The following is a 27,531-nucleotide window of genomic DNA, read 5'->3' as shown; positions in this document are numbered from 1 at the left end:
CTCTTATCGTTTGCGCATAGTGCTTTAATACTGCGTGGGGGTTCATCTGTCTGTTATTAGCTATAAGCCATGTAATTCGTTGGGGGGGGAGGGGTTAAGTATACCTATAAAAATCTCAATAGCTCTTCACCACCCTTCTGCTATTATTTGTAATAACACGTAATATGTATCTATCAGCGGGGCGGTTCCTTATTGTTTGAGTAGTATGGACGGTATAGTTCTAATAGTCTTTCCTCATATGAGCAGATAATAGTAGGAGCAATGGCCTCGTTCTGCTCGCTGTCTCTATCGTCAAACCAGGCCTTACTGTGAAGTAGTAGCTAGTTCGGATCCTCGTAAGTAAAGGCTCCGGATGTGCCCTAAGAATCTACCTTTGGAATGTCGGAGAGAATGCGATGCAGGCCCCTTCTGCGAGCTGCCGTCATCACGCGCGAGATTCGGCGGCACGGGAGGGATATAGATATATGGGTTATAGGGGATGAATGCCAACTCGTCTCGGGCGTCAAAAGAAGCATCTGCCCAACATGACGGCGATAATGAGCATTGTCACCATCGAAAATAAACCGTTGGCGTGAATATATGCCTATAATGAATATTGAAGAGGAAGATGAGAAAGATGAGTTCCAAGGGACATGGAATAAATAATATTAACTCACGGGAGGGGCCGCCTTGGGGGATCTCAGGGGCGACTCAGCCCCAAGCCCAAAATTCGGGCTCGCCTTTGATGTATAGAAAAAGGACACCACTCTTCGGGTTTTTGGACTATGAAGGATCTGCCTCTGTCAACAGCATCTCGGCCTTGTGCTTACCCATGGATTTCAAATCTGGCCGACTAGTGGCCTAGTTGACAAGATACCATCGAACCCACCAAGCGCCTGGAGATGAACCATACAAATGTCTCGTTGCTTAGCCACCTTTCTTCTTATCGTTGGTAAGCCTCCGTGGCAAAGATGCATGTCTTCGTTAGGGGTTTATATTTTGTATATGGAGAAGGCGTTGAACTGCGGCCCTCATAGAGAGGCGGATTCCAATGCACCCTCTAGGCCTAGGGCACTCGTGTAATTCAAAGTGTGGATTCGAATATATGAGTAATATTCCTACTCGAGGGCAAGGGACTTTATGTATCAGTCCAGCGTAAAGCTCAAGGTGAAACCGTCAACAAGAGCCGTTCGTACATTCAGGCCAGCAAATGAAGACGCAGAGCATTGCTGGAAACCTAAGAATCTGCCTATATCACCAGAGAGCATCGAGAAAGTGGTGAAGACAGCAAGAGGAAGCGTAGGAAAGGTGAGGATAAGTATGAAAAGATGCTGAGTGATTTCAGGGGGTATCTTAGAAAGCTCTCAACAGTCATGATATGTCTGCTCTTCGGTAAATAAAGAGTACATTAAGGCGATGTGTGGGAGAGCTTCCAGGGAATAGCAAAAGAAGCCCTGATGAATCTCTCGGCGTACTAGAACAAGAGTGGAGGAAACCTCTGTGTTCAAGATGGCGAGGAATCAGACATGCTGTTCCTAGCTTACTATGTAAGCGGCTGAATGTGGCCTTTTCAGGGGACTGAGAAGGATATAGGTATCCTGGCCAGAGAAAAGAAAAGCACTGGAAAGTATTCCATATATGGCATTGCTCCATTCCGTCTATCTAGATTCTTGGTTAGGTTGCATAGACTTTTCAATAGATCAGGAAAACCGATGGTAAAGTAAAATTGATCATAGAAGCAGTTGAAAAAATTGTCCAAAGAAACACCACACTCCTATATCCGCCAACCGTCCAATGCAAATGTGTATTATATGTATAAAATACCACAGGTCTGAGACATATGGGTATAAAAAGTAGATGAGCAAGAAAATATATAAAGAGGATTGTGGGCTACTGGAAATAATCCTTCAAGGCCTCGTATATAGCGAATATAAAGGCAGAGCTGGGTGCAGATCGAGCGACGGTAATGCCGCACCCACGATACAAGCCAGCGACGCCATACTGTTTCCAAACAGTTCTCCCGACAGACCAGAAAGAGGGCATCTTTGCACCATTTTTAGCTGAGTGCGATGTGATATCCTCCGTCTGGATCCGTGACTTGATGGTGTCTGCAGGGTAAAAGATGAAATTGTAGAGAACTCCGGCCGTCGCTCCGGCGATCATCTGCTGATATATTGGTAGATTTACCTGGTCATCTGTAGTTCCCAGCTTCTCCTGTGGCGGAGGGTTATAATGTCGAAACAACGCAGAGACACCTTCATAACCGCCAAACCAGGATGCAGAGCCACCTGTTTCACGGATCAAGGTGCCTAGTTGCCCGCGCCAAAGCCCTAGGATACCATGTGTTCGAAAGACAGCCGAAACGATAGCTAGCGGGCGTAATGTCTTGCCCTGCGGACCGCTGGGGACTTGCATCTTGCATTTGACTAGCTCGACAGGGGTGAGAAGGAGGGAGGTGAATGCGCCCGATGCCGCACCACAGACCAAGAGGGCGGTGTATGGAAGCTTCTCCAGGCCGCCGTAGACGTAGTCTCGAGCCAAGCGTTGCGTGAGACGGTAGCTGAAGAAGAGAGAGCTATTTTCAATCGCGGCACCGAGGAGGGGAGCGCTGATGCCACGGTAGAGTCCTTGTATGCCTTCTTGGCTAATGGACTGACGGAAACAGTCGATGGGGCCGCTATAACGGAGGGGAAGACCATCTGGTTGAGACTGGAGGCGCACTTTGACGGTATCGAAAGGGTACTCGATGCATTTTCCGACCATACCGGCGATCTAGGAGTGGTTAGCAGGAGCCATGCATACACGATAAAGAGTCAAGACTCACGGAGCCAAAAACGATGTCCTTGGCCGCATCGATGCCATGATGCTGTGCTCTCACGGGAAGATCGGAGAGCTCGACGTTCATGGTATGAAGGGTGGGCTTCTGCTTCACCGCCGAGAGAGTATCCCCGTCCATGGTCGACGGCGGTGTCGCTATAGATTAGGGAGAGTCAGAGAGGAATCAGGCGGGTTGGATATGATGCTGGACAGGCCGCTATCGGAGGGACATTATAGAACAGTTGTCTGCAGCGAAGCCAACCATTATTCCAGTAAAAGTGTGCATACACGATAAACAAGCGTTTTTCTGCACTGGTCGAAAACTAAGGCGGTGCGAGGTAGCTGACTTTAAATAGACTGGCTTGGGCGGCTGAGCATCATGCGAAGATAAGAAAAGGCGAGACCATCGGCACAAAGGAAGTATTTGCGTATGTGTATGCCGTCAGTATTGTTCCATCACATACTTTTTCTCTCTTCTTGTCCTTCTTCAGCTTCGTCGACTTTCTTGACTTCTTCATCTTCAGCTTTTTTTCTTTTTCTTTTCTTTTCTTTTAGAGTTCTTGATTAGTCATGGCGTGTGGGACTCTTCGGAGCCGGCTCCACTTAAATCCGTTTATCTGATCGAAAAGATAAGCTGATGGCGCTAGTCCTCTTTTGGACGCTTTTTCTTTTTTTTTTTTTCTTCTGCTGAAGAAAGGGAACAAAAGGACGAGAAGACGAGGAGGAGATAGAAGTTGAAGACCAGCCGAAGGAAAGATGACAGAAGCGACACAGGAACCTGCCGAGATGGCTTCAGAGAAGGTCACCGTTGCTGGCCCCCTTCCCTCCGCTTTGGGATCGACGAAGCCAAAGGGGATGCGGAAAAACGGTATGCTCCCCCTTGGTTGCTCAACTCTTCTGACGGCCTTCACAGGTCTCCGCTGACACCTCTCGCTGGCATGGTCTAGGTAAAAATTGGCATGCGCCCAAGAAGGCCTTTAGACCCACTGCCGGACAGACCTCGTACGCGAAACGCCTAGAAGAGCGAAAAGCCATGGCGGTGATGAAGGAGAAAGAAAAGGAGATGAAGGAGGAGAAAGAAACGACAAGACAGGTCAGCTACACACTTAGAGGCCCCTACGGGCGATGCAGCCAGCTAATTACTTCCCTCATAGGCACGCATACAAGCCATCAAGGACCGAAGAGCAGCCAAGGAAGAGAAACAGCGATATGAGAAGTTGGCCGAGAAGATGCATAGGAAACGAGTCGAGCGGATGAGGAAGCGCGAGAAGAGGAATAAACTGCTCAATTCTTAGACTACATGATTATTCGACGGTTTACTTTGCATGCACTGGAGTACGGAGCTTATGACTACATTTATAAAAGTCGATTTCGGGACATTTTGGGCGGATATGAAGACTGAGGATAAAACAACAACATGGCTACAGGAGTATGACATGGGCTTGAATTGCCAGCCCGAGCGTATATAGACATGGACTCCTCTAGGCCATTGAGACCTTCTCCACATGGCTTTATGACAATGAAACATCCTTCAATGCTATTTCTGATATTCATATGGCATATACTGTAGCCTAAGACAGACGGACCACAAGCATTTATCAGTAAGATTGGTAGTTTGGGTAGAGATATATAACTTCACAGCCCTATCTACCACCCATGCTGCAGAGTTATGTTCACACTGCATCATTGGTGGCAAGCTGCAGAGCTCAGGGATGACGTACCTAGAAAAACAAATCCTTGTTAATAAAAACTATTTTTAACTAACAAAAATCACCAACAACCACCTGCTAAACACCATTGCAGTGTGGAGTGCATGATCCATAACTAGCTATACTAACTAAATAAAATATTGAGACAGTGGCTAAAAAAAGAGAGATGGAAAACATCAAGATACCCCCTTTAGCGGTGTCTGCCGCGCAGCAAACAGGAAGCAGCCCCGATGACAGCACAGAGATGCACACAGCTTCACCCGGCAGCAAGACAGCTTCAGCTACACCGTCACCACAGCGATCTCCTCTTCATGGCAGACACTATCCCTCTCTCAACAACAACCTCTATATTCCTCACCAGGCAAGCGTACCCGACCCGTCGCTCTTTTCGCCCCCCAGCCAGCCAGAGGAGAAGACCTCGGATGTCGAGAAACGCGGTCGGCGACACAACAGACACCATAGATCACGGCATGAACGCGAGGAGAAACACTCGAGGAACCAAAGCTTCCCTATAGAGCATGTGACGGAGATGCCGTTCCAGCTGGGCAAGAAGAAAGCTCGCGCAGCGGCTGCGGAAGCGGAGGGGAGGGCAAAGGCGAGAGAAAAGGTGCTGGAGGAGGAAGCTCGCCGAGTAAAAGAGGCAAAGGAAGCAAAGGAGGAGTTGGCTGGTCGGTTCCCATTTGCCAGAACGGAAGAGGTGCTCACCCAGGCTGGCCTCGAAAAGCTGCGTGAAAAGAGACTCAAGGAAGAGCAGTATGTCTTTTCTCTGTTTATTTACGGGGTCTATATACTAATATTGTGTACGTAGAGCCAACTCTGATGCTCTCGGGGATATTACGGAGCAATCAGCTTCATTCTCTCAGCGTCTTGACAAGACATGCTACAGCCTGCTCGAGAACGCCGCAAGCATTCGTACCTCTATTCAATCCGTCCAGGCCCTTACGCAACGCACTGTAGAGCGTCACAGAGAATTCGATGCCCGCTCCTCCGGCATGTTACGTGATGCTAGAGCACAGATATTGAAATTCAACAACTTTGACCGACAGTTGAAGAGTATCGGTGCGTTGGAGTCACGGTTGGAAGCTACTAGGCAGCAGGCAGCAGTACTGGATAAGAGACTTGAAGCCGTTCGCAAGAGAATTCTAGACTGGGATCACGAAGAAGACGTGTGGCAGGCGAAGATCACCAGACGCTCGAGGATGCTGGGTGCAGCTCTCTTAGCCATGTTCGTTGTTTGGGTGGGCATGAAAGTCATGGGCTGGTGGCACCCCGGGGCTCTTTTTGGCAGCTTCCGTTCTAAGACAACTGTTGCCCCGGAGAGTGTGGAAGCTGTGGTGTGTTTGCATGGTGTCTCCCCGGACTGGAGCTGTTTGATGCCCTCTGATGGTGGGGGGGATGCCGCTGCAAGTACTGCGTCTACTGCGGCTGGAATTGGTCAAACAACATCTATGTTTACAGCTCCCATTGAGCCAATCGCCTTAGAGGAACCGTTGCAGCGGATCATCGACGAGCTATGAGCCTGTTCTTCATTCCAATACCTTGGCAAGGAGAATGCCCGGTCCATGTGTGAAGCACTTCAAATAGTTGCAATGAGCTATGACCGAACCAGGAAGCATGGAGTTGGAGGATCTTTTGATATAACCCGGCGTTTTGTTATATATATATTACATTAGCATATGATACCCCATTTGAAGTTTAATAATGAAAAACAAGTTGTCCATTATGCAAGTATTGAATATTTATCAAGTTCGTAGATATACTGTAATTCCATTTTATATAATAACACGGCAAAACCCTCAACCATAATATGTCGTGACCCTTCATATGCATAAAACCAAAAGATGCATTACTCAAATGCATGTTCCAAGAGGAAAAGAAAAGAGAGAGAAAAAAGCCTGACAGCAAGTTCCCAGAATATCATCACCGGGAATCAAGCCGCCTCAGCCTCCGCCACTTCAAGCGGCAGCCGCCCCAGCCGCGGCCCCGGACTTCTTCTTCTTATCCTCTACCAACTCAAAATTATCCTCTGGCACATCCTTGTAGTTCTCCAACAGCCACTCCATCACTTCCTCGCTGACATCTCCCTGTACGGTGATCTCTTCGCTCGTGCCAGTCGCAGCAGCAGCACCAGTCGCCTTCGTCACCGAGCTCCCGGTAGCAAACTTCTTGCCTAGCCCCTTAGCTACCTTCTTGTTATCAAGCCCATGCGCCTCTAAACCTGATATAACAGTGACAAACTTCCGCTTATTCCTTTCCACGCGTCTAATTAGGATCTTAGAAGCTGCTTTCTTCTCGTGTTCACGGGTCTCAGCCTGAGCGGCTTTGGCTTCCTTTTTGGCGGCGTCCTTGGCTGCGCGTTCACGAGCTTCTACCGACAGTGCTGAAAGGTTTGCGGCAATTGTTTCTATTTCATGTTAGGCTTGATGAGGCGGGGTCTTTAAAGGGAATATTCAGGTAGTACCGTCTGAGTATAGCTTCTGGTAAAGCTCTGGATGTGATTTCTCAAGCCATTCTTCGCACTTCTTCGATGTCCCGCCGAATTCACAGTACTACGTAATGATGTCCCTGTCAGTCACGCGAGTCTCCTGAATGTCTCGAATGGTGTAAAAAGTGAGAAGATATAGCGATATCCGGGAGTGGGCTATATCTTCCGGGAAAGCATTAGATACCTCTGGGGGAAGAGAACACACTGCATGTAAACAGATCGTATATGTTAGCTCTTCATCCCACCATAGCTATGGAGGGGCAGACCTCAGGGCATAAGACCGAGCTTACCTCCACAGTAGACTATATGGCGGGCTTGAGGCTCAACAGGAGCGTCGCCATTCTCCGTATCAGCCATGATTCGCCTTTATGTCTTTGTATATTATGGGGTAGAAAAAGGCAGAGAGGTAGCTGTTTTCTTCTCTGCTTCTAACTGTAACTTTTTGCATGAAGATGATAGAGATTATGTAAGATCACATGCTGACTAACTCGGAGTCCGGAATATATATAATACGAATATAAAAAGTCGCTGTGAGCGAAACTTGAGCTTGAGGTCATCACAAGTCGGTGAAGATTGAGAGTGTCTGTTTGATACGGATATCTGACATCATGGCGGTTTTTAATGCATCTCGCAAATGTGGGAGGCTTTCTCTTCATCCTTGGGTCCTTCGCAGCCATGATAGCATAGGGTGGCAGCTTAAGAGAGAGGGTGTCATCCCACTAGAGCCTATCTAGCCGGGCAATCCCTGGTTCGAGTTTACATAGTATGGCGATGGCGGTCGATAGTGAATGAGGGGATGTCTGACAAGGTAAAAGGCCGGTGACCAGCTAAACCAGGGCTTGGACAGTCCTGATTCCTGAAGTTTTGAATAGGTGATATATATGAAGTATACTACAGCGACCGAAGCGATGCATGCCCTGGAGGTGTTGCTAGCTATGTTTTTCAAGAACTTCGAAGATCTCCGCGGCAGGTACACAGTTCGTATTTCTATGGAGTCACTCTCGATTCCTAGCTCATATATGATGCCGAACGAAGTCGCTTAAACCACCCAGCCTCGAGTATCTATACATACATCGGTTTCGCCTGGTTTTATCTAGGGTTCCAACCTGATTTCTTTCCAAGCCATTGCTCCTATAGTCCCCCTTGTCGATAATAGGAAGCCTTTCTCAAGGCGATCCGTCTTCGTAGGTTTCAGCTTCAGCTACGCAACCGATGTATACACAGATGCTGCTCTTGATCATTCATCTTTACATGGTATAAAGGTGACTCGCTCCCACGACCATAAGAACAGGTTGGATAGCATGCACGGCCGTTAAGGCTCATGGTTCGCTCGGATTATCTCTGGCTGAGCATCATCCAACCACAGCCGCTCGACGGGATGGGCTTGTCAGATGGCTCAGAGACAAATTTTCACCCACGTCAAGGAATATGGGACTCCCATACAGGTTTCGTTCGTATTGAGACTTGCAATGCTAACTTGTTCGAGGAGCCATGCTGCCCAAGAATGTCTAGAATGCCGATTGAGGCGGCATATATCCTCGTTTTATACCACCGAATAAAGGATAAGATGGACATTGCATAACTATATAATATACTCCTCTGCCCCTCCTCAAAGCCTCTTGTCTAGTCTGTGGTACAAGTATGCATCATGACATGGTAAAGCCCTCTTCGGCTATACGTAGCAGATCAAGCAAGGTGTTTGGAAGAGTCAAAGAGCAGCCGTGCCGTAACTTGGCCCTTATGCCGGTCAGAATGACACCATCAATGGGTTTGTATCATTGTCCCCCGCAGTTCATAACGAAAGCCGTATCGATAGGCTAGGGCCATCGCCCACCTGGCGGAGCATTTCGGGAGAAGGCGGGAATCTCGATTGCTGCATCGAAGAAAAAAAAAACAATAGACCAAGATGGACTAAAACCCCCCGATAAGCATACTGAGTTCGATATCGACTCTTCGACGCCAACATCTAAGACAGGAATAACAAGCAGAAAAAGCCAATAACAGGCGGTAAACTAGGCCATCGACTCGGCCATCAATGAGCAGATTTCCCGTGCCTCCTCTCTCCCCCTCTTTCTACTATGTATGGCCCCAAGGCATAACAGGTACACCGTAGCACAAGCCTTGATGCACACACGGCCTGCGCGGCCGATAAAGGTCGCACCACGACACTGGGAGCGAAAAGCAAATACCGAGTTTCCAACTTCGCTCGAAGCTTGATATGCTGTGTCCTCTCATTATGGAATATATGTTATACTCTTGTGTATATACGCTCATCCCAACCACGGACAATATCCACACGTGGAGTAAGGCTATGGACGTCGATATCTCGCATCCCTTGCCAGGTCTTTTTGATAAATTTGCCTTCGATGTCTGACTCGGGCTGAATATATTTTGCAAAGCGCCGGGGCGGGGCCGTCACCTTGGTAGAGTGCCATAAGACAATGTAATAAGATATTAGTTATGTTATTAACGTGGGCTAGCCATACTCTAGTCTGCTTCATCGTGGCGATAGACCGGCTATCTCTCGTAGACTTTTTTCTCTTTCATGCAGAGTCTCTGGTGGGCTCTCTCTGCTTGCTGTCTTTGCCTTCTTCCATCGTGGTGGAGAAGAGAGAGACGACTCTGGATCGCAGTTGGGATAATGTATACATAGCCTTCCCGAAGGACAAGGCACTCCCGGGCAGTTTCCTTGATCTGTTTGTCCATCCTTCAGCTAGTTATCGTCGCAGGAATGTGATATTGGGCGGGAAGGACAGGGAGCCGGTCCACTCTGCGATAAGCGTCATATCTAGTTAATAGATGAAGGTGTAAACATATAGGGCCCCCCAGATTAGAGTCGCAAAATACGGAGGGCCAGTGGAACCGATAGAAATCTCTGTCTCTCTTCTATTTGCCTCCTGACGGCTCTCTGATACCGCCGTCGTCGGTATGTAGATTAAGTGGATGAGATACCTAAGGAAGAGTCAGAGAAACGATCAACAGCTTCAGAGACAGAGAGCAAAAGCATCCATGTTACCTTCAGCGAACCAAGCAGTTCTAGATCGTACCTTTCGTGTCCCTCTTATCTTTTTGCAAGTTGTTATGTGTATGTTTGCTTTTTGCCTTCTGCGACCTCTTTTTTTTTATTTTTATTTTTTTTTTTTCCTGCGCTTCCACAGGCAAACCTGGCCATCGCTAATCATAACTTCTGCCAACCATCCAGGGCGAGACATCGCAAAAAAAACATAAATTATCAATAGTAACGGGAGCTTTTATATATGACGGTGCCAATTGGAGATCCAGCGAATGTTACTATACACCCCTACGTCTGTTCCGGCTCTTCCACTCCATATAGATACTTCTTCCTGGCCCCCTCCCTCCATCCCTACACCGACACCGACATTTCTCCCTCCCCCTCCACCCCTCTAACAGAACCCGCGAGCGATGCCAGTGTTGACAGGTTGATTATCCGGCTTCACTCTGCTCGCTTTCTCTCTCCTGAATAACCGTTGGACAGACAGCCAGGGATATGGACATGGCGTGCAGGGCTGCCGATGACAGCTTGGTGGAGCGAGAACCCTCCAGGCATGTCGACTATCTATCGCATCCATGGCGGGAGGAGGACGTTTGGAGCTCCTGGAGATACATATCGGCCAGAAGGGATGAGTACGAGAGTGGACACAGGCTGGAGAATGCTGCATGGCGTTCCTGGGCAAGGATACGTTTCGATCTTGGGTCGTTCCCTGCTGAAGCTCTGAACTGGTGAGTTGATATATACTTATCTACACATATACTGAATACCGTGCTGATAGATCGGAACAGGCAAAAAGACATAGACGTCACCTGGCTCTATGGCCCGTTACAGGTGCAGGGAGACGAACCGGATGACCGGTCGAGCACTTCGTCGCTGGCTCCCTCATCGCCAGCAACCTCGAACTCCTCCTGTCTTATCGATAAAAAGCCGATCCTGAAGAAACGGACCATTTCGCAATCCATACTGCAACGACCACCTTCCACGCACACGTTCCTGCGACTGGCCAACGCCCTGATCAAAGCACAGGACGGCGCGGATGGCAGATACGTTGCCGATTACCCCGTCACCCGCCAGGAGTTCGAAAAGTCACTGGGAGGGGTGTTGTCGGACAGCTCCATGTCAAACCTGTTCTTCCCGGAGAGCAACGCTACCGTCCCAGACAAACGGCACATCAGCTTCAGTAACGAGGTTGCGCAGTGCGTTGCCGTCGAAGATGATGATGAGCCGTTCGACGGAGATTATTATGGCTACTACCAGCCGGCCACGGACTGTTCCGTTCTGGAGGACGACGAAACCTCCGACGACGGTGTCATGATGGCAAGGCACTATCCGGAGAGACCGCCGCTCAGCTCGCAGAGCACACCACGAAGCAGTTTCAGCAGCGACAGCAGGATCATCGCACACCTACCGTCCACCACTCTGAAATACCGACCCGATACCCCAGAGCCCAAGCAGGAGGCCGCCACCACCCCGCGGCCCGTACGACCTACCCTATCCCGCTCCTCTTCAGCTGAAACTCTCCGTCCGTCAAACTACGTTGCTGCCAAATCCTCTTCCCACGGAGACTTCTTCCTGGACGAGGAGTACGGCCTCGACGAGGATTGGAACACAGGCTGGGACACAGACTGGAAAGTCCAGCAGCCCAAACCGGTCAACCCGGCCACTTCTTCCCTAACAGGCCAATGGTTCGGTAACTCCAAGGCCAAGGCTACCACATCATCGAGCACAAGTGAGCAGGGGAAGTACCACTCCTCCGCCGGCGTCTTCATGCCATTTGGGTACGGTGACAGCAGCTCTGACGGGGAATATGAGTGGTCTGACGAAGTGGAAGAGGGAAACTCTAGTCGTGGGGTTATCGATCGGGTGATCGATACAGTCAATACGGCCAGAGATATCGCTCATGTCATATGGAACGTAGGCTGGCGGGGCTGACTAGCCGACCTGTGTGCGAGGGCACGTATGCGTTCAATGGTTCCCTATACCTCCAGGATGGACCAGGTTACCGCTCAGCTACGGCATCATCTCCGCCGTGCTGGCTGACACTGCAGCTTATACCCAGCCATGCCAACAACACACATGGCATCAGGATATTACTTTTATCTTCTGGTTGTTTATTGATATCGTATCAAACGTTCTTACGTTTACAGCACTATCATTATCGACGGAGGCCCAGCTACCAGGAGTAGCTACATTATCCGGCCAATCCGCGAAACCTGTCAACCGATACATATACCGTCGCCGTCTGGCCTCGATAAAAAGCATCTCATATCTTATGCGCGATGGTCAGAACAATCACAACTCTCTGAGAGACCAGGTGGCATCCCTCACCGACGCCGTGTCAAAGTGAAAACATCTCTCCCAGCACTGAGACTCGATCAATAGAGAGATAAACGTGCTTAAATAGGTGTTCCGGCCACGAACCCGCTGCTCATTACACCACCAGAGCAGGGAAACAGAAAAGTGTTTTGGAGATAGATCTATGAAATTATGAATAACGACGAGAGGGCGCCTTCTGCTTGTTTTCATGGTTCTCTTAGTCTTGAATATTCTAATTACCCTAATCATAGTTTTGCTCTCTCTTCCTATATCTCATTGAGAACAAGGTCCATGACATAGATACTCCATCTTCCGTTCTTGAAGAGCGTCGCTGAAAGGTTGATAGCCCTTCTATCAGCTAGTGTAAGCTCTCATTTCGTATGAAGCTGGATTACAGAAGGTCTTCATCTGGCTATGTATATCTCAATCATATAACTGTTAGATGGAATGGCTGTGTCTTTTCGTGACCACCGTATACAAGTATCAAGGCCATCGCCTACTTCAACTCATCTCCTCCCTAGAGCTATCCCCTTCTATCTCTTGTAAATAAATCAATGTTAATGGCCTCCTCTCCCTTCCCTATAAGGTCATGTGACTATAAAGGGGAAACTTGGATTTTGGCGCAAGAAAGTCGAGATTTAAAATTAACTAAATAATATTAAAAATAACCAATATTAATACATCTGCTAAGACACCCCGTACGCTGCCATTGAGAGACCACAGCAGTGCTGCGACCTCAAAGACTCTGCTGTGCCCCCTTCAGACTGCTTCTCCCGGGCCGTGGCTGTTATTTCAATCTCCTGCGTTTCCCCCTTTTACTATAGTCAACTACATAGTTGCTTACCAGGAACACCTTCGTACCCCAGGAACCTGCAGACAAGCCCCTGCAGCAGCGCGATCGATCTTCTCCCTGCAGGCCAGCTGGCGACTATAACCGCCGCGGAGAAGTCAGCGGCCAGCTGTCAAAATCAATTGCGCTCCAAGACAAAGACAACAAGCACATACCACACATACCTCCTGGAGAGGTACAAGCACAGCGACATGGAGAACATCAATATATCGGAGCTCGTGGAGCGACTGGGGAGCGATGAGGATGCGGTACGGAAGATGGCTGTGTTCAAGCTGCAGTCGAATATAGGGGACCCTTCGTTCGCGGACATATTCATCTCAGAGGGAGGGTTGACCAAGTTGAAGCACCTCGCGATGACGGCCTCAGGGAATACCCTCGCATACAGTCTTACCTCGTTCGCAAGATTGTTGGAAGTGGACAAGGGATGGGAGTTTGTAGAGACCGATCTGATTGAGAGAGTACGTTTCTTTCAAGCTCTTATACTGATATTCACTCACTGACCACGCTGCTCTAGATTGTCCAGCTTATCGTCACGCATCCCCTTGTTAATATCCTTCGCGGCGCAATGTCTATACTCGTCTCGATCGTTTCACATCCCCATACCTCTGGCCGCGCATCGGTACCTGGAATGTTTGGCTTCCACGCCCTCAAACCCGCCATCGCCATCCATCCGCAGTTTCTGGAAATGCTAGTGAGAAGGCTATCCTCAGCCGACCATGCTCTGTGCGCCAATGCCTTGCAACTGATCAATTCCTTGATGAGGGACTCCATCTCGAACCAGGGCGAGAACGAATGGCCCAAGTTTATCAAGCGATTACAGGATCTGGGAGTGATACGCGCTGTATACGTGCTTATGCAGGGAAGTGCTTTGCAGGATTTAGCTCACCCGCTCATTGAGTTTCAGTCCCTTACGAAAGTGCTATTGCGGAAATGGAGAGAGGTTGCCGTTGAGCTGGAAAGACCGGAGCACCGGCGGGCGCTAAAGGGAATCCACCTGGCTAGTAACCCTGATCGAACAGAGAAGGATTCCGCTCCTGAAAAGGAGCCCACTGCTGAAAAGGACGCAGCCGAAGATAAAGCTGGGGATGCTTCTCTTCCCAACAAGTCGTCCAAGAGGCATCATCCTCATAAATGGCGACGGCTGGGCTTCGAGACTGAGAGCCCTCAGTGGGAGTTCCAGGAGATGGGATTCCTGGGCATGATGGATTTGACAGATTATGTCAGGAGATATCAAGATGAGTTCCAGAAGATGCTCCTGGAACAATCTACCCGGCCGGCTGAGCAGAGGTGTCCGATCGCTCGTGCCTCGCTAGCGGTAACATCCGTGTTGTACGAGCATTTCGAAGTAGACAAGGCCGAGATAGATGACCCAAAAAGCTACCTTGCCCTTGAAGCCAAGACGAATTTTGATAAGCTGTTCAAACCCATTCTCCTCCACTGGCCTAGACTGCATGTTGCTGGTTTGCACGCATTCTTTCGACTCTGGAAATCAACTGCGGCCGAACTGGAAGACTTCTCTAAGATAGTAGAGCTGGTTCGAATATTGGTCGAGAGTGTCATAGGTGGAGCCTCGCGTGTCAAGGACGTGCTGGAAGTGGAAGAGGAAATGGCTGATTTCGAGTATCAGCGGCTAAGGGAGCTTCAAATGGAGCTGCTGGAGCTCACATACGAAGACGTATGGGGCCAACATCTGCATCAGGTTCGGGAAGAACTGCACCATGAAGCATTGCAGTTTGTCAAGGAGCAGCGTGTTAGGTGCTTATTGCAGGGTGCGTGGTTTCCAATTTCCGAGTTGAGCTCCAAGGCGACCATCGATAGCAATGGGGCGTCGGAAAAGCGAACAGCGCCAGCATACCATAGATATATCCAACTCTCGCATAACCGAAGATACCTACACTACGGAGATTTTGAATCCATGAGTGATAACTTTAAGCCAGAGCTGGATTCCTTATCTAACAAGAGTATGTTACACCTTATATCCTTTCACTTATTTCGTATATACAGCAGCACTAACTCACACCTCCACTAAAAGTTGATTTGAGCCTTGTCTCTTCAGTCGTCTCAAACGTATCAGCCTCTCCGGACGATTCATCTGGCTCGACAATCAAGACTCTCCCTCAAACGGCGAGTGCATCAACGAAAATTACCATCCACGGCCTTGCCAAATCTAGCTCATCCCACTCACACAGCACTCAAGGCCTCAGCCGGTCAGATAGTAGAACAACCGGTTATCATCGTCGTGATGATGAGGAGACCGATGGCCAAAGTGAAGTTGCCTTGCTCACTCTTTACCCACAATCACATAGTATAGCATCGGAGTGGCTGGACGGGCTTCTGATGATTCTCAATCAACAGCCCATAACGGCAGAAACTAATAAACTGATCAATTTGATCAGCAACTACGGTCTGAAAATCAGACTGCTGAACGTACGGTTTGACGATGCTGCCTTTACTGGTGACTGTCCCGAAGTTCCCAGTCGGGAGGGACTGGACGAGGACTACTATTATGATATTTTTGGAGGGAACTGATTTGCTGCTACTGCTGGAGAAGAAAGAATCTATATACCCTTTTCCCTTTACTTGCTTATCTTCTTCTTGTACTTAATATCTTTTTCTCCTGATGTATTACATTATTGTATTAGCTACCCATAGTATATACCATGCAAACCATGCAAACAGCGACCGCCTCACAAGTTAAAACGCTTTTTAACTTATCAACCCATCGACAAGTTACATTTCCATCACTCGCTCAAAGATGTGTTCAGCAAGAGATAATCGAGTCGCGTCGCTTTTTACGAGGCATTGAGAGCTCAGTCAAAGGATGTAGCCGTCAATTTATCGGGTTTTCAGCTTCTCGTCATGGGCACTCCACCCCCTCGAAAGCGGCAGCGGAGACTCATAGTTCTCTCTTCAGACGACGAGCTCGAAAGCCCAGCTCCAGTCAAAGTAAAGCAGAATACGCGAGTCCAGGGGATACCGAGCCAGAAGCGCTCTTTAACCACATCAAGATTGACTCCAGCTGAGGCCGCGGGCGGCAATCATCACAATGGAACTTTGCAAACTTTGCAACTTTCGCTAACGAATCTACCTACACGACCATCCATACAGAATCGACCACCCCCACCAGGGAGATCCATAAACAGTGTACTCAAATCCCCGAGTAAGGCGTCTTCGGTCCCTTCAACGCACACAACCCCTACATCATCTCCTGAGAAGAAACGAAAGACTGTCGCAAAACCCAAGAACAACGCCAGGGAGGAAAATATTGAAAAAGGGGATAAATCACTACGAAACTTTTTCCAACCGGCTACTGCAGAGGAAAGATGGAGCAGATTACAACGGGAAAAGGAAAGGGAGAAAGAAAAGGAGAAGGAGAGGCATATGTTCCTGGAACTTGAAAATGATATACTGGAAGATATGATTGAAGACGACGATTCGTTGGATGAGATATTATCTCAGCCGCCCCGGCAGAATGACAATAAAGGTGGATTAGCCGGTTTCCATGGATATCCAGCGTTAGACCGGCGGAAGAGTTCCCTTCCAAGTAGGGATGCGGTTTCAACGGTTAAATTAGAGAAGAAACCAAGACCTGCGAAGAGGTTTATACTCCATGCAGATGGCAATGGCCTTGGACCTTCATCTCAGTCTACTATTGCGTCACTTGGGTCATCGACGCCAGCACAAACGACCGCTAGAAGACCATGGGCGGAGCAATTTGCTCCGGTCAATTTGGATGAGCTCGCGGTGCACAAGAGAAAGGTCTCAGATGTGCAAAACTGGCTAAACGAGGTTTTCGCTGGTCGGAGTACACGCGTAGGTAGACACCCTGGTCTTTATTGTCCACCTTTATGTTGGAAATAGCTTTGCTAACTTGGCTATAGCATATACTTGTCTTGAAGGGACCTGCGGGCAGTGGCAAAACCACCACTGTTTCGTTGCTGTCTAAAGTCCTTGGATATGATATCGTAGAGTGGAGGAATCCTGCTAGAACAGAATACCCCACACAGGAATATGCGTCGACCTGGACACAGTTTGACGATTTCCTTGGTCGTTGCGAGAAATACAACTGCCTAGATTTAGATGGTGAACCACCTTCTTCGGCATTTAATAACAGCACCGCTGTACAATCTTCCAGACGACGTGTAATATTAGTGGAAGAATTTCCTCCGTCATTGAGCCCCGGATCTTCTGGTTTAATAGCCTTTCGGTCAGCACTTCAGCGCCATGCTGCCTCTGCGTTGCCTTCAGTAGCTACCAGAACGGCTTCCGGTTCCAACTCGACTACTCCCGTTATTATCATTGTTTCTGAGGCATTACTAGGAGATGGCGCCTCTTTATCAGATCATTTTACTGCCCATCGATTACTAGGACCGGAATTATCCAACCATCCAGGAATTAGCATTATCGAATTTAATCCAATTGCCCCAACATTCCTTACTAAAGCTTTAGACCTCGTGCTAAAAAAGGAAGCACGCTTATCTCAACGGAAACGTATCCCAGGTCCTGGAGTCCTGAAGAGATTTGCAGAAATGGGAGACGTCCGCAGCGCCATTTCGTCACTGGAGTTTATCTGCCTTCGGGGCGGCGACTATGAAGGATACAGTGGGACAGTTAACAGCCGCCCGAAGCGCTCGGGGCAAACGGCCGTTCCGCCTACAGCTATGGAAATTGAGACCCTCGAAATGGTCACCCAAAGGGAAGCCAGTCTAGGGATTTTCCACGCTGTTGGCAAAATCATGTACAATAAAAGAGACGATGCCAGCTCATCAGCGTCAACACGCGGAAGGCTAGGGGCTGGGCAGCCGGCCTCGCAACCTAGAGATCACCACCACTTGGTATCCCAAGTTTCCGTGGAGGACTTGATGAACGAAACTGGAACAGATATCCAAACCTTTTTATCCGCATTACATGAAAATTACCCCCCATCTTGCCATGGCGATTTGTTCACCGAATCTTTTGACGGCTGCTCAGAACAGCTGTCTTCTGCTGACGTTCTAGGAATCGGAAATCGTATGACTGTGAAATCGGCCAGAGGACTTGGGTCTGCACGAATTACCTTCCATAGCGCAGGAACGGGTATCGACATTCTACGTCAAGACGAGATCAGTTTCCAGGTTGCCTCGCGGGGTCTCCTCTTTCATCTTCCTTATCCAGTTAACAGACGCGGCCCCGATGCACATAAGATGTTCTACCCCTCATCGCTAAAGTTATGGCGCCAGTCTGAAGAAGTGGATGGATTAGTTTCTCTTTGGATGCGGCGGATAACAACTGCAACTATGAATCTAAGCATCCCTGATGAAGCATCCCGACGATCCGAGCGGGTTGAATCCTGGGGAAACCGCGCTCGGTTGTCGGATATTTTGCAAGACAGTGGCCAAGACAGCTATGGTGCGGCAAGATGCATGGTATCCCGTGGCGAAGCCGTTCTAGAACGGCTTCCTTATATGAGGCTAATATCCAAGGATACGGCTGAACGGAAAGAAATAGAAAGAGTAACCCAGTTAGGTGGCTCGATAAGGCGTAGCCAAGAAATCGAAGAGGATGATCTTCAATTCAGCCATGATATTCCTTCCAGTTCGACTAGGAATTCACCTGGAAAGAATCGAAAGTGGCAAGCAAGAGCAGCAGCATCTGGTATCACTGGCTTACCTTCCGTTGAAGAAGCAGTGGACAAGCTAGTCTTGAGCGACGATGATATTGAGGATGATTAAAGCCTTTGGTACCTCAGACATGATGTGCATGTTCAATAATCTATAACTTTTTAATACTACCACCTTGGAAACATTGGACTATGATAATGTTCTATCTGCGGCGTTTATTCAAATTATACTATACAAACCAGTCAATATAAGATATACCACTAACTGTTTTCCGAGGGTTAAAATCCGGAGATAAGAACAAGATCCGAAAGATTAGATAAGAAATATAGTTTTTCCGTTCCGGCTATCTGGAGAACGTCCGTGCACGGTGATATCTGAACAGTTTTTGATATTACAAGCAGAAACCTTTAAATGTGGCCTATTTCAGGTGCAAATATTCCATTGGAGATCGATATCATTGACACATAAAGGTATATAAAGTCTCCTATCTTTCTGTAGCTTGCCGCTTAGCTGTTTATCATTCTAATTTTGCGTAGGGTTCCAGGTTAAGCGTGTCACGGTGATCTGTCGATGACTGGAACGGGAGAAGAACCGAGAGGTTCTTCCCAGATAAAACCCCGATCTGATATCGCACCTCACTCGCCGGGCCTCGAACGGATCAAAAAGCCAAATAATATAACCACATCACAATCATCCGGCGAGAATGGGAATAAGCTAAGAGGCGTAACATCTGCAATTGTGCAATCAACTGTGCCAACATGGATGAATATTGCTATCGTCGCTACATTCATATTTGGAGGCTGTTGCTCAAATGTAGGTGAATTTTATTGGGCCCCGTTTAAATAAATCTGGATGTTATTGGCTAACGTGTGGATAGGTATTTGCCCTTGAGGCCTTAATAAAGTGAGTGACTTTACGCATCAACTGTTGGACTACGGCGAATTAAGGTATGGCTAACGGGTATTTTTTGTGAGTCTAGAGATGATCCTAATTTTGGTAAGCCGCCGTACATATGCTCCTAGTTATAATTGCGTACACTAATATATAGTAGGGACACTTATCACCTTTGCGCAATTTGTGATAATCGCACTTCTTACCTTACCAACTATTTTGTCCCCGAGCGCTGGGGTCAGGTCTTTCTTCATTTCGAAACCCACAATTCCATTGAAATCATGGATCATATACACTGCATTTTTTATGTCTGTAAACTTACTAAACAATGCTGCCTTCATCTTTAAAATCTCGGTACCTCTGCATATCATTGTTCGAAGCGGTGGGCCGGTCGCCTCGATGATCATTGGATACCTCTACAATTCCAGAAAATACACGCCCACGCAAATTATCTCAGTTGCAATCCTTTCCGTGGGTGTCGTCGCAGCGGCAATTGCTGATGCGAGCGCGAAAGGGAAGCCTTTAGATCTCGGGTTGGCGGCAGGCGAAGGGTCTTCACCTATCCTGACCTTGTCGGGGTTTATGATACTTGGTTTAGCGATGGTTCTGGCTGCCTTCCAGGGCGTGTATGCTGATCGGTTATATCAACAATATGGCCGTGATAACTGGCGAGAGGGCTTGTTTTACTCACATGCCCTATCAATACCATTCTTACTTCCCTCATATCCTCAACTATACCCACAGTTGAAGTCTCTATGGGCGTCCCCATCTGTCACCGGAATTATCCAAACTACCTCTGCAACCGCATCTGTTTCCCCTGGAAACACATCTCAATTTCTCATGCCGGTGCTCCAACCCCTGCAAACTATCTCCAGTCACCCATCGATACACCCAGTACTCTCAATGATCCCCGTTAAAGTTGCCTATCTCCTCCTCAATGCCTTGACGCAGTACCTTTGTATACGCGGCGTCTACCTTCTATCAGCAAAGACCTCTTCTCTGACCGTGGTTATTGTGCTGAATATTCGCAAGCTAGTTTCCTTGATCCTGTCTGTTTATCTTTTTGGCAATGTCCTCACTTCTGGAGTACTTGCTGGCGCTTCCTTGGTGTTTTTGGGGGGCGGAATATACGCTTATGAAGGAGCAAGACTGAGAAGGCAGCAAGCCAAGGATAAAGACGCATAGATGTATAGACTATAAACCATTCTGGCATACATTGCTCTAAAATCGCCCTTAAATATATATATCACCTGCATCTCTTGACCAAATGTTACTTCGATGGATATCCGGAGAAACACTGGTCACGTGTCGCTCTTTTTCCTGAAATGTGAAAGTGAAGACGAAAAACGTTCAACGTCAACCACATTCGTGAACATGAACTTGCCTAAGTCCAGTTATACCCACTGCAACTTTGAGGCCTGCGATATAGCCTTGCCGGCTGTGTTTCAATATATCATTCAATACCTTATAACAATCAATACCCTGGTTGCGAAAAGTATTTGCATTTGGTCTTATCTGACCGACTTTAGGATGTTCATTATGGATATATATGCGGGCACTTTATTCACTCTGATACTTGCAAACGTTGGCCTTGCATCTTATCGCCTCAATGGCAGCGAGGGAAGGATAAACTTGCGGAATATAATCAGCAACATTCATGGATTATTCAGCCGTCGAAACGAGAGCTGGCCGAATGATACAGGCCTCGTCCTTACTTTTCTTCCTGTCTACGTACTCGTCATGGCTTCAGATTGGATGCAGGTTGGCTAGCTATTTCTGTCTAATATAATGAGCATCTTTCCGCCAAGAAATTCCCCTGTTATGGTATATGATCTGACTGAGAGGTATCCTCACACCAGGGTCCATACTTTTTTCCATTATACAAGGAAACTCTTCAACTACCCGATCATGTTATTGCAACCCTTTTTGCCACAGGGTTTATCTCTGGTGCATTTAGTGCTTCATTTGTGGGAAATCTTGCCGATAGATATGGGCGACGAATAGCATGTCTGTCGTTTTGTGTGATATACAGCCTATCATGTATCATGACAGCCTCATCCTCAAATGTCGTTATTCTTTTCTTTGGACGAGTCCTGGGGGGAATTGGGACCACTTTACTCTTCACTGTTTTCGAAGCGTGGCTTGTTGCCGAATTTCACCGTACAAAATCCACGGAAGAGTCAACGGAGCTAAACCAGCTACTAGGAACAATGACCGTACTAAGTGGAATAGTTGCAGTTTTATCTGGGCTGTTGAGTAATTTTCTAGTTTCGCTCACGGGCTCCAGGCGAGCACCATTTCTCGCAAGCCCCGTTTGTCTTGGTATGGCCTTTTTGCTGATATCAGGGATATGGGTACGTATTTACTTCATGTTCCAAACTAAGAATAGAAACTTATACTCAGAGACACTATAGAATGAGAATTATGCGGGTGATTCCGGTCATTCTGGAGTTGAAGCTATAGAACAGCAACACACTCGATTTTCAGCTATATTGAAAGGTAAGAGGTAAAAAACCTCCTTGAAGAGAGCACAGAACTAAATATCTAGTTGGAGACACCCGCATCACAATGCTTGGGCTGATTACAACGATATTTGAGGGCTCCATGTACCTTTTTGTCGTTTTTTGGTCACCTGCAATTATTTCTGCCAGTAAGGGCGATGGTGCCCCTGACGACCCCCCATTCGGACTCATCTTCGCCAGTTTTATGACCTCCATGATGCTGGGATCTCAAATATCATCCCAATTAACGATCCCGACCCTTGAGACTCCGTCACCATCGTCATCGCCACCGCCTCCGACCACTTTGTCATGCGACTATGATCATAGTAGCGTATCCCGATGCTCTCGTTTGCTTACCATTCTTTTCTTTGTCGGAAGCATCAGCTTGATATGTGCTGTAGTATTTCCGACTACGCTATCCACTCTCTGGGCGTTCTGCGTCTACGAATTCAGTATTGGCATGTACTACCCTAATGTGGGTGTACTCAAAAGCGTCCTCGTCCGAGATAAGGATCGAGCGAAAGTATACGCTTTATTCCGACTGCCGCTTAATTGTTTTGTTATTGCTGGTCTAGCATTTACAACAGAAGGTGAGACATGTATTCCGTGCTGATTCTTGATCACTTAATCCATTCATGGTCTGATACTAAGGAATTATGTCGGTGAAGGCGGAGGATATAGAAACAAAGTCTTTATGACTTGCAGTGCTTTGCTTCTATTCGCGATGATACTTTCGCATTTCTTACTTCGTTGAAGACTCCACGATGCCATCCTTTAAATGTTCGATTTGGCTATATAAAACTCGATTTCATTCTCCACTTGAAGTCTCATTAACAGTTTCGGGGTTATCTGAGACACACATGCTAGGAGGCCTGGAATATGTTCAGCTGGAACTCCTATCCTGGAACTCAGGCTATTCTTAGGTAGTAAGGATAGTGCTATAATTTTCGACATTTGGGTTACGCCGTGCAAACAGAGGATTCAATCCTTCAAATCAAATGGTTCGTCTCTCAATCATATGAGATGAAACTGTGGCAAACAAGAAACATTCCGGGTCTCCAGTTTGAAAAATTCCTCGACTCGGTTTCGTCGAAGATGCAGAGCGCAGTCGGGCTTGTGTTTATGGCTGTGGGGAGAATATACATAGCAACATGTAGCTCTGCAGTCGTGCAGCTTTTCCAATCAAAGCTCTCTGCACCTTTCGGGCCGATCAATCCGGTGCCCATGCGACCAATGCTTTGCCTGCCACACTTTTTCTTTGCATTGCTGATCTGCAAAATGAACTCACGTCATTGGAGATCGATATCCCCAGCAAAGCTGCTGCAAGCCTCGTCATTTCGACTGAGAAGTGCAATATGATCAGTACATGTCCCTAAGCGCTCGTGGAGGATGAGGATTGTAGGATGGACTGTCTCGGAGTACCCTGAGACATGACACACCAAGCCGAAGCAGCCAACAGCCAGCTGGTGGTCCCTATACCCTCGATTTCCTACCGTGTTTGCTTTTTCCCCTGTGGAACCTAAGGGCGTTGATATGCGCCCAACAGATGGCGGCAGTTCAGTATGAATAAAACCAGCACAGATACTTTGGAGGAAGCTCTCTCCTCAGTCAAGACATAAATAGAAGGCATTTCCTGCTCCGTTCAAACATAACCAGCCCAAATATTCCAAGACCTACTCATCAAACTCCTGAAAACAAACTAAGAAACCCTTCTTCTTCTGCCTCTCTCCCCATAGCAATATGCATTTCTCCAGGATTGTGGCTTTGGCCTTCACCATCATCCCCGCCTCTCTTGCAGCTCCAGTCGAGACGCAACCACTGGTGAGAATACCGCATCTATTATCGTGAATCACGATTTTCTTGCTAAAACGTAGCCTAACATTGCAATATACAGGCCACCATTTATAAACTAGCCAACTTTGAAGGGTACATGCAATCAGTCACCGCTTCAGGAATCTGCTCTTACATGCTCCCCGATCAGTATGTCTAACTGCACTTCTATTCACATTTCTTAATATTCGAGATTTGCTAACATAGATGAAAGCAATAACCCCATCGGATCACTGAAAGTGACATCGGGAACCACCTGTGAATTTTATGCGTAAGTCTTCCTCTTGAAATGCTGTTTATCGATAAAACTGTGGAATTCCTAACGCATGTGTATAGGAGCCGCGGTTGTGGTGGAGAGCTAATTGGCAAAGCCACATCGGATCGACCAGACCTCGTAAAGGAGGGTCTTACCGTCTACGGAATCATTTGCTCTTAGGCGCAATCCATTATCCGTCCGCAATGGAAGCCATAATAGCAACCAGCTGGCTTTTCTTTACTATTTCTGTGTACCTCTCTCATCAGACTTAATACTAATGCATTAATGAATCCATCTTAATATACCAAGCCGCCATTTCTCTGTTCTCTGGCATGCTTCCACAGATTCTTTTCAAGCAGCCCAAGATATATTGTATACCCCAGAGAGCTACTTTGTACTCCGTACAGGTTTCCCCTGGCGCTGGATGCTATAGCTGTATTTTCTTAACCACATATAAATAGGGTCATATACAAGCTTGCTCTACCCTCCCATTTGTCTCACTAGATAAAAGATCAGTGACAAATAAGAGTCATTTGCTCGAGGCCCTAGTTGGTCTGCCCCTGACTGAGATCCTTTTTTAGTAAAACTTGTATTGCTTTAAAATATACTAAATTCTCCCCAATATGGCACCAGGAATAACCATGTGTCTACTATGTACATAGTGAAATACATTGTTAAAACCAAAATGTGGAGATATGTCAAAAAACCTCATACTATGTCTAGGAGTGCTGGTGTCTATAGAGCACAGAGTAGCCGTCTCCAAGGAGCAAAGCGAGGATATGAATACGGAGTACTACGTATACATACATAGTATATATCTACTATAGGCCCACCAATTTAGCCAGCCTCATCCTCCCACATAGACCGCTTACTTTTCGAATAAACCGGAATGGTAAGAAGCTCTGGCATATCATCAAGTGATTAAAACCTCCCGGTTTATAAACAAAGAATATCCTCTGTTTCCCATGAAAAGTCATCCTCCTGCTCATTCTAGCATATTACATTGATTGAATGGTTTTATTCTCGTTCCTTGGGTGGGTCCTTTTAACCCTGAGGTTCAGGGGGCTTTGAAAGATGCCTGGGATTGCATATATGTATGTATGTAAAGTGTACTCCGTACTCCGTATAGTATGTATATTAGCGGAATTAATGCAAGGATTAACTAAGCTTATGAGACCCGTTTATGTATAAAATGTGCTATGTACATACTATGTAGTATGCACAATCATGATCTACGATTAACTTCATGAGGAATATCATCGTGAACATTAGTTGCTGGCCTGGAAACATAATTCTGGTTAAATTTCTCTATTTACCCATAGCCGTCAAGGGCTAGGGATATTGGAACTTGACACTTTTGCCTGGGCCCATGAAAAAGAAAACTGATGATGAGAATAAAAAAAATGGAGACATAAAACCTGGACCAATCGCGTAAATGCAAACAAATAACCCATGTATTCCCCCCTGCTCCCTCTTACTCGATTGCGGAGACTCCACCAGGTTGGAGGACAGGGTTGACCTCTTCGTCCTGCCACTTGAGTTTGAACTCTTGCCCTAATTCCTTCTTCACTGCTGCCTGGACAGCTTCAAGAACATTGGCAAAAACTCCGAAGTTTGCTGGATTATTGATGTCGTTATCGCCTCCCTTGAACACGCCAGTGCGTACCAAACATGTGTTCCAGCCATACATGTTACCGCCGCAGATATCTGACTGAGGGTTATCACCAATCATGTAGATGTTCTTGGGAAGGGTATGTTCATTGTGGATTTCTTTCATCCATTGCTGTATCACGGTGTCCGCGTACTTGTAAGTTGCAAGCTCTGGCTTTCCATATATAACACGCTCTAGATCTCCGCCTGTTAGAGTCTTATATTGAGATTCAATGGCAATTCTGAAGGCCCCTTGCGTCAAGCGTGGAAGGGCATGCTCGGTAGGGAAAACCAAGTCACCCTGTGAAAAGTAAATTGGGATTTGGTTGGCAAGGGGGTTCTTTGCCTTGGTCTTGAGTCGGCCGTTTTCACTAAGGAGAAGATCTATAATGATCTGCATGTCGGTTTGGTAATCCCTTGAGTCAGCAAAGACCATGATGGCGTCGAAGTTCAAGTTGTCAAAGTCGCGGATCTTGGCTTGTTTACGCTCTTCGTCCGATAGTTTGCTCCAGGGAGAGATTGTAGGGTCCCATGCTTGAATGTCCTTGGTGTGAACAACAGTCTTGAATCCATAGTCTTCAGCTACTTGCCGGACTTTGAACCCCTCACCGCCACACACAAGAACAGTATCATAGTACTCCGACAATGCCTGCATGGGAGTGTGGGACTGGATGAACTGATCTGTGGATATTGGTGATTTGAGGATCCCTGAGAGCTCATCAACTCTGGCGCTCTCAGTCTTACCCCCACCATTGGTTAAGAGTATGTATGGTAGCTTTATACCAAGCTCGTTGTCCCCGTTCAATACCTCCATGACTCTGGCAGCTTCGGGAATAAGTTTGCTACCATGGACCAGCACACCGTCAATATCGAAAGCAAATGCCATATTTTTGGCTGCCTCCACCTTCTCCTTAGCCATGTCCTGGATCTGCGAAGCAAGTACATCTCGCTTGAGGCTTGCGGGATCTCGAGATCCAGATAGTCTTGAAGATCGTGGAGACTTAGGAATGGGTAGAGCCATGCCAAAAGAATTCCGGGACCCCCGCCTATCTTGAAACGAGGGGGATAGGCTCAGGTTATGCATGAGCGAGCCTGCATCGCTGATCGAGCTTCTCAATGCTCGCACTTCGATTGCATTTCCTTGGTCTGATGGAATGCTGAGTTGCCCTCGTTTGACTGCGCTGTCCCTTCTGCGCCATTCTCCATCTTGTTGAAATTGAGACATAGCTTCAATAGAAATTGAAAATTGGGAGAGAGAGAGAGAGAGAGAGAGAGAGAGAGAGAGAGAGAGAATTAATGATAGACTTGTGCTGGATATGGATACTTCAAATGAAAGATACTGAAATCGAGAAGATTGAAAGTAAGCAAAATATCCCTCCTGTCAGCCCTTTGAATATCAATTGGAGGCTAGGTCAAATATATATATATACCTATTCAAATGGGGTAACTTGTCTTCCCAAACTTCATTATGAAATAAAAATCAGAGACTTCTTTTCCTCGGAGATCATCACAAGTGGAATCCTCATAAGCATTGCTTTTAACCATTGTAATGGTTCGAAACAATGATGAAGGCCAGGATGTGACGTTATGTGGCAATTGATTGGACCCAAACAAATATGAACTCACTGCCAGTG

General features: G+C 47.3%; 13 protein-coding genes across 13 annotated transcripts; 9 read left to right on the top strand and 4 right to left on the bottom strand.

Moving 5' to 3' along the window:
* Window positions 1-173: 173 nt before the first annotated feature.
* On the bottom strand, window positions 174-956 carry MCYG_07535 (uncharacterized protein; the record flags this gene model as incomplete). Its single annotated transcript, XM_002843706.1, has 4 exons — window positions 174-320; window positions 372-583; window positions 653-779; window positions 834-956. 4 exons carry the CDS (start codon window positions 954-956, stop codon window positions 174-176), a joined length of 609 nt encoding a protein of 202 aa, XP_002843752.1.
* Window positions 957-1,869: 913 nt separating this feature from the next.
* On the bottom strand, window positions 1,870-2,884 carry MCYG_07534 (amino-acid transporter arg-13; the record flags this gene model as incomplete). Its single annotated transcript, XM_002843705.1, has 2 exons — window positions 1,870-2,751; window positions 2,804-2,884. The coding sequence occupies 2 exons, from the start codon at window positions 2,882-2,884 to the stop codon at window positions 1,870-1,872; spliced, it is 963 nt and encodes a 320-aa protein (XP_002843751.1).
* Window positions 2,885-3,582: 698 nt separating this feature from the next.
* On the top strand, window positions 3,583-4,091 carry MCYG_07533 (nucleolar protein CgrA; the record flags this gene model as incomplete). Its single annotated transcript, XM_002843704.1, has 3 exons — window positions 3,583-3,664; window positions 3,744-3,889; window positions 3,951-4,091. The coding sequence occupies 3 exons, from the start codon at window positions 3,583-3,585 to the stop codon at window positions 4,089-4,091; spliced, it is 369 nt and encodes a 122-aa protein (XP_002843750.1).
* Window positions 4,092-4,671: 580 nt separating this feature from the next.
* On the top strand, window positions 4,672-6,022 carry MCYG_07532 (conserved hypothetical protein; the record flags this gene model as incomplete). Its single annotated transcript, XM_002843703.1, has 2 exons — window positions 4,672-5,273; window positions 5,314-6,022. 2 exons carry the CDS (start codon window positions 4,672-4,674, stop codon window positions 6,020-6,022), a joined length of 1,311 nt encoding a protein of 436 aa, XP_002843749.1.
* A 438-nt stretch (window positions 6,023-6,460) lies between these two features.
* Window positions 6,461-7,347, bottom strand: MCYG_07531 (density-regulated protein; the record flags this gene model as incomplete). The annotated part of the gene is made up of 4 exons (XM_002843702.1): window positions 6,461-6,909; window positions 6,967-7,054; window positions 7,175-7,194; window positions 7,281-7,347. The coding sequence occupies 4 exons, from the start codon at window positions 7,345-7,347 to the stop codon at window positions 6,461-6,463; spliced, it is 624 nt and encodes a 207-aa protein (XP_002843748.1).
* A 251-nt stretch (window positions 7,348-7,598) lies between these two features.
* Window positions 7,599-8,306, top strand: MCYG_07530 (uncharacterized protein; the record flags this gene model as incomplete). Its single annotated transcript, XM_002843701.1, has 3 exons — window positions 7,599-7,626; window positions 7,888-7,967; window positions 8,088-8,306. 3 exons carry the CDS (start codon window positions 7,599-7,601, stop codon window positions 8,304-8,306), a joined length of 327 nt encoding a protein of 108 aa, XP_002843747.1.
* A 2,198-nt stretch (window positions 8,307-10,504) lies between these two features.
* Window positions 10,505-12,350, top strand: MCYG_07529 (conserved hypothetical protein; the record flags this gene model as incomplete). Its single annotated transcript, XM_002843700.1, has 3 exons — window positions 10,505-10,731; window positions 10,792-11,917; window positions 12,063-12,350. 3 exons carry the CDS (start codon window positions 10,505-10,507, stop codon window positions 12,348-12,350), a joined length of 1,641 nt encoding a protein of 546 aa, XP_002843746.1.
* Window positions 12,351-13,360: 1,010 nt separating this feature from the next.
* MCYG_07528 (ELMO/CED-12 family protein) lies at window positions 13,361-15,698 on the top strand (the record flags this gene model as incomplete). The annotated part of the gene is made up of 3 exons (XM_002843699.1): window positions 13,361-13,627; window positions 13,684-15,130; window positions 15,226-15,698. 3 exons carry the CDS (start codon window positions 13,361-13,363, stop codon window positions 15,696-15,698), a joined length of 2,187 nt encoding a protein of 728 aa, XP_002843745.1.
* A 330-nt stretch (window positions 15,699-16,028) lies between these two features.
* On the top strand, window positions 16,029-18,880 carry MCYG_07527 (cell cycle checkpoint protein rad17; the record flags this gene model as incomplete). Its single annotated transcript, XM_002843698.1, has 3 exons — window positions 16,029-16,115; window positions 16,278-16,982; window positions 17,051-18,880. The coding sequence occupies 3 exons, from the start codon at window positions 16,029-16,031 to the stop codon at window positions 18,878-18,880; spliced, it is 2,622 nt and encodes an 873-aa protein (XP_002843744.1).
* Window positions 18,881-19,339: 459 nt separating this feature from the next.
* On the top strand, window positions 19,340-20,845 carry MCYG_07526 (NST UDP-N-acetylglucosamine transporter; the record flags this gene model as incomplete). The annotated part of the gene is made up of 3 exons (XM_002843697.1): window positions 19,340-19,582; window positions 19,744-19,765; window positions 19,821-20,845. 3 exons carry the CDS (start codon window positions 19,340-19,342, stop codon window positions 20,843-20,845), a joined length of 1,290 nt encoding a protein of 429 aa, XP_002843743.1.
* Window positions 20,846-21,190: 345 nt separating this feature from the next.
* On the top strand, window positions 21,191-22,774 carry MCYG_07525 (major facilitator superfamily domain-containing protein 5; the record flags this gene model as incomplete). Its single annotated transcript, XM_002843696.1, has 4 exons — window positions 21,191-21,421; window positions 21,520-22,014; window positions 22,075-22,159; window positions 22,209-22,774. 4 exons carry the CDS (start codon window positions 21,191-21,193, stop codon window positions 22,772-22,774), a joined length of 1,377 nt encoding a protein of 458 aa, XP_002843742.1.
* A 1,127-nt stretch (window positions 22,775-23,901) lies between these two features.
* On the top strand, window positions 23,902-24,427 carry MCYG_07524 (uncharacterized protein; the record flags this gene model as incomplete). The annotated part of the gene is made up of 4 exons (XM_002843695.1): window positions 23,902-23,982; window positions 24,056-24,141; window positions 24,206-24,262; window positions 24,328-24,427. The coding sequence occupies 4 exons, from the start codon at window positions 23,902-23,904 to the stop codon at window positions 24,425-24,427; spliced, it is 324 nt and encodes a 107-aa protein (XP_002843741.1).
* A 1,294-nt stretch (window positions 24,428-25,721) lies between these two features.
* On the bottom strand, window positions 25,722-27,442 carry MCYG_07523 (phosphatidyl synthase; the record flags this gene model as incomplete). Its single annotated transcript, XM_002843694.1, has 2 exons — window positions 25,722-27,124; window positions 27,346-27,442. 2 exons carry the CDS (start codon window positions 27,440-27,442, stop codon window positions 25,722-25,724), a joined length of 1,500 nt encoding a protein of 499 aa, XP_002843740.1.
* Between the last annotated feature and the right edge of the window lie 89 nt (window positions 27,443-27,531).

Source organism: Microsporum canis, genomic scaffold, assembly GCF_000151145.1.
Source record: "Microsporum canis CBS 113480 supercont1.7 genomic scaffold, whole genome shotgun sequence".
NCBI lineage: Eukaryota > Fungi > Ascomycota > Eurotiomycetes > Onygenales > Arthrodermataceae > Microsporum > Microsporum canis.
The sequence above is the reverse complement of the archived record's forward strand: the minus strand, read 5'-3'. Positions and strand labels throughout refer to the sequence as shown.